The sequence below is a fragment of the Acanthisitta chloris genome, unplaced genomic scaffold (assembly GCF_000695815.1).
Source record: "Acanthisitta chloris isolate BGI_N310 unplaced genomic scaffold, ASM69581v1 scaffold1218, whole genome shotgun sequence".
Classification (NCBI taxonomy): Eukaryota; Metazoa; Chordata; class Aves; order Passeriformes; family Acanthisittidae; genus Acanthisitta; species Acanthisitta chloris.
This window is the reverse complement of record NW_008687390.1, coordinates 143,690-146,908: the sequence shown is the minus strand read 5'-3', so window position 1 is coordinate 146,908 and position 3,219 is coordinate 143,690. Positions and strand designations below refer to the sequence as shown.

At 49.3% G+C, this 3,219-nt stretch overlaps 1 protein-coding gene across 1 annotated transcript in view; it reads left to right on the top strand.

The window, feature by feature from the left end:
- Positions 1 to 2,480: 2,480 nt before the first annotated feature.
- PVRL1 (poliovirus receptor-related 1 (herpesvirus entry mediator C)) overlaps positions 2,481 to 3,219 on the top strand; it is a gene marked incomplete at its 5' end in the record, with an annotated part of 20,156 nt that continues 19,417 nt past the window's right edge. Inside the window, one exon of the mRNA XM_009080549.1 lies at positions 2,481 to 2,578. Coding sequence (XP_009078797.1) covers positions 2,481 to 2,578 — 98 coding nt within the window. The remainder of the gene's footprint in view (positions 2,579 to 3,219) is intronic.

The window sequence follows — 3,219 nt, the reverse complement described above, 5'->3', positions numbered from 1 at the left end:
GTCTAAGGGACTCCCAGGAGCACAAATCCAGGTCTCTCTCCCATGGCTGCTGAGCTGTAGAGGATGTGCCAGATCTAAACCTGGTGAGGAGGAGCACAGCAGCCACTGATCTGGCAAGAGAGAGATGAGGCAAACCTGGGGTGCTTAGCAGCTCCCTGGGGCAGCAGGGCCTGGAAATTGTAGAATCACAGAGTGATTTGGGTTAGAAGGACTTTAAATGTCATCTCATTCCAATCCTTGCCATGGGCAGGGACACCTTCCACCAGCACAGGTTGCTCCAAGCCCCATCCAACCTGGCCTGGAACACTCCCAGGGATGGAGCAGCCACAGCTTCTCTGGACACCTGTGCCAGTGTCTCACCACCCTCACAGGGAGGAATTTCTTCCCAATATCTGATCTAAACCTGGAGCTGACTTTGCTCAGAGGTTGAATGGGACACTCAGCCTCAACCTCACTCCTAATTTCTGGCATGTTCTTAAGATAAAGTGTCCCAGATTTGGATGTAGTTTTTTCATTGTTGAGAAAAATGTGCACCACGTTTTGGGGACCTTTATTCCATCTGTTGACTGGGGAATGCTTAGGTTTGCTTCCTGACTCTGTCTATAAAGTAGGTTTTCCTCTCCATCTCCCTCAGTTTCCTCAGCCACGAAAATGAGGGTGACTTTACCATTTGCATGAGTGCTGGGTGAGGCTGTGGTGCCTTCCCACAAATGCCTCCGTAGCTGCTTCCTTAGGTGTGAATTGCCACCATAATGTGCAGAAAGCCACATCTAACCAAGCCATCCAAGGGAGATTGCCAGTGATTGCCTGGGTGGCCTTGGGCACATCTCTTTGTCATTCAGCACCTCTGATTTCCCCATCCCTGAAAGAGGGGTAATAATGCTTTCCTGCCTCTCGGGGTGTTGGAGGATTAATTAGCTCCTGTTTGAAAAGCCTTTTGAAGATGCGAAGCTTTCCATAAATATGCAGAGTTATTCCTGCAGATGGGGCCCAGGTAGGACTGAAACTGTGTCTGTGGAGCTCATAAATCCAGGAAGAGGAGAAATTTGTGGAATTAGTTCCTTGCACAGGGACTTGATGATAAGAAAACTGAGCAGCAGCAGGTTGGAAATCAGGCAGGGCGCTGAGTTTGGGTTTATTTGTACTCTCTGTTCTTTCCAGCCTGTTGTTCATGGGAATGAATCCTTAAAGAACCCAGAGAAATTTGGGAGGTCTGGGGCTCTTCCATTTGCCTGCAGAGCTATCTCTAGGGCAAGCTAAAACACATGAAGAGAGAAATGACAGGCAGGCAGCCAGCAAAGGGTGTCTGTCCACTGCATCTGTTGGTGCCATGTTTGCACTGGTGTTGTTTGCAAAGCTTTTTGCCTAGTTGTCAGCCACCAGAACATGTATCACATTTTTCTGCTTGCAAAAAAAAAAAAAAATAAAATACTTTGTTGTGCCTATCTTTGAACAAATTAGAAGAGAACAGAGCGTGGCATTCCCACTTGTGATAGGGGAAAATGTTTCTCACTATCTTAAGAAGATGGTGAAATCGCAGCAATATGTTCTAGCCTGAATGATAATGGGAGGGAAGACAAGAGGAAAGCAAGACCACAGTCATAAAACTCTGACTGTTAACATGCATTTAAACTATAGGAAAGGGGGAGTTTTGATCTTCTCCATGAAAATTACAGACCTGGCCACCAACACCAGGGTTTGGCAGGGAGGGATTTTCCCCCATGGTTTGGACAGATGACCAGAGTTTGTGTCCTGTGGTGATTTCCTGTGACCTGGCAGCTACCCCTGTGATAAAAGAGGCTTGATTTGAGGGAGGCCAGAGGGAACTGAGCTGGTGGGGCAGTCTGGTGAGGCTGCCAGCTATTAACCCTGGCGCTGAAGTCACTCCTGAGTCAGCAGAGTTTCGGCTTTGTCGCGTTCCCATTGTGGAGGCGAGTGAATCATCCTTTGCTCCAGCCCTGAGAGCTCCCTGATTTCCTGCTCCAGCTCCCAGCCCTCAGCCCAGGGAGGGAAGGAAGGATCTGTTGTTCTCTTTCTTCTGTGCCATCAAGTTTGGTTTTGTTTTTAGTGAGTCTCTTCAGGCTCAAGTTCCTTCGTTTGGGAAATGAGGCTCTCTCTGGGTTGCAGTCTTGATCCTGTCTTCATGGCTCTTCATTAAATCCCTCCTTAGCACCTGGAGAGCTCTAAGAGTGAGGATATTTAGCCCTGGACCAGAACTCCTTGAACAACACCCAAAGCAACAAGGAAGTCCAAGAAAGAGGCAGTGCAGAGAAAACACTTATGTACTTTTGGGGACTCAGCCCATCAAGATAAAGTCTCAGGACAGTCTCAGCTTAATTAGCTTCCCCCTGCTCCAGCTTCTTTCCCCTCCTCCACACTTGATTTTCCAGCTGTACTGTTCTTTTCTTCCCCACCCAACCACCAAATAAGCATTGGCTCAGCATGTGGTCCCCTTTCTCAGTCTTCCCTCTTGCTTACAGGCCAGAGTTGGTGAGCAAAAACACTTTGGGTTTTTCTTTGCTGAGAGGAGATGACTCTGGAGAGAAGGGGCTTGGATTTCTTCTTCTGCTTTGTCCTTGCCTGGCCATGATTCTGCTTTGCTAGTGCAGAATTATGATCCTGGACACATTCAGTGGTGTCTCTCCAGAGGAACTAGTGGCTAGGGGTGAGAAGAGACAAGTGAGTGGCCTGGGATGTGCTGATGATGTTGGAGAGACACAAGAAGGATGGGAAAATTTGTAAGGCACCAATGGAGGGAGGACAAGTCAAAGGAACAAGCATTGTTGGCCAAGTGGAGAGGCAAACCTGTCCCTGCTGCTGGAGACAGGTAGCGGGGGCAGGAGATGTGACTTAGCTGTAAGAAGTTGCACAAGGCCATAGGAGAAAGGAGATGGGAGTTGTGAACTGGACAGGTGTGAGTCAGAGCACACACTGGGAAAAGAGCTGAGGAAGAAGCTGCAGTAAAGTCCAGCCCAAAAGGCCTGGAGGGACAAGCTGTGTGGAGAGGAAGGTGGGCCAAGTCCCAAGCAGTGGTGCACGTCAGGTGGAGGCACAGGGCAGCATGGTGTGCTGCTCAGGTGTGTGGGAACTGGCAGCTCCCAGCAGAGGATTAGCTGATGTGCTGGTGGGGCGGGACGGGAGCTGAGCTCGGCGGTGACGAGGAACCTTTGTGCTTTGTTGCTGAGCATGGGGTTTCAGAGCTTTATTGCAGGAAGCCCT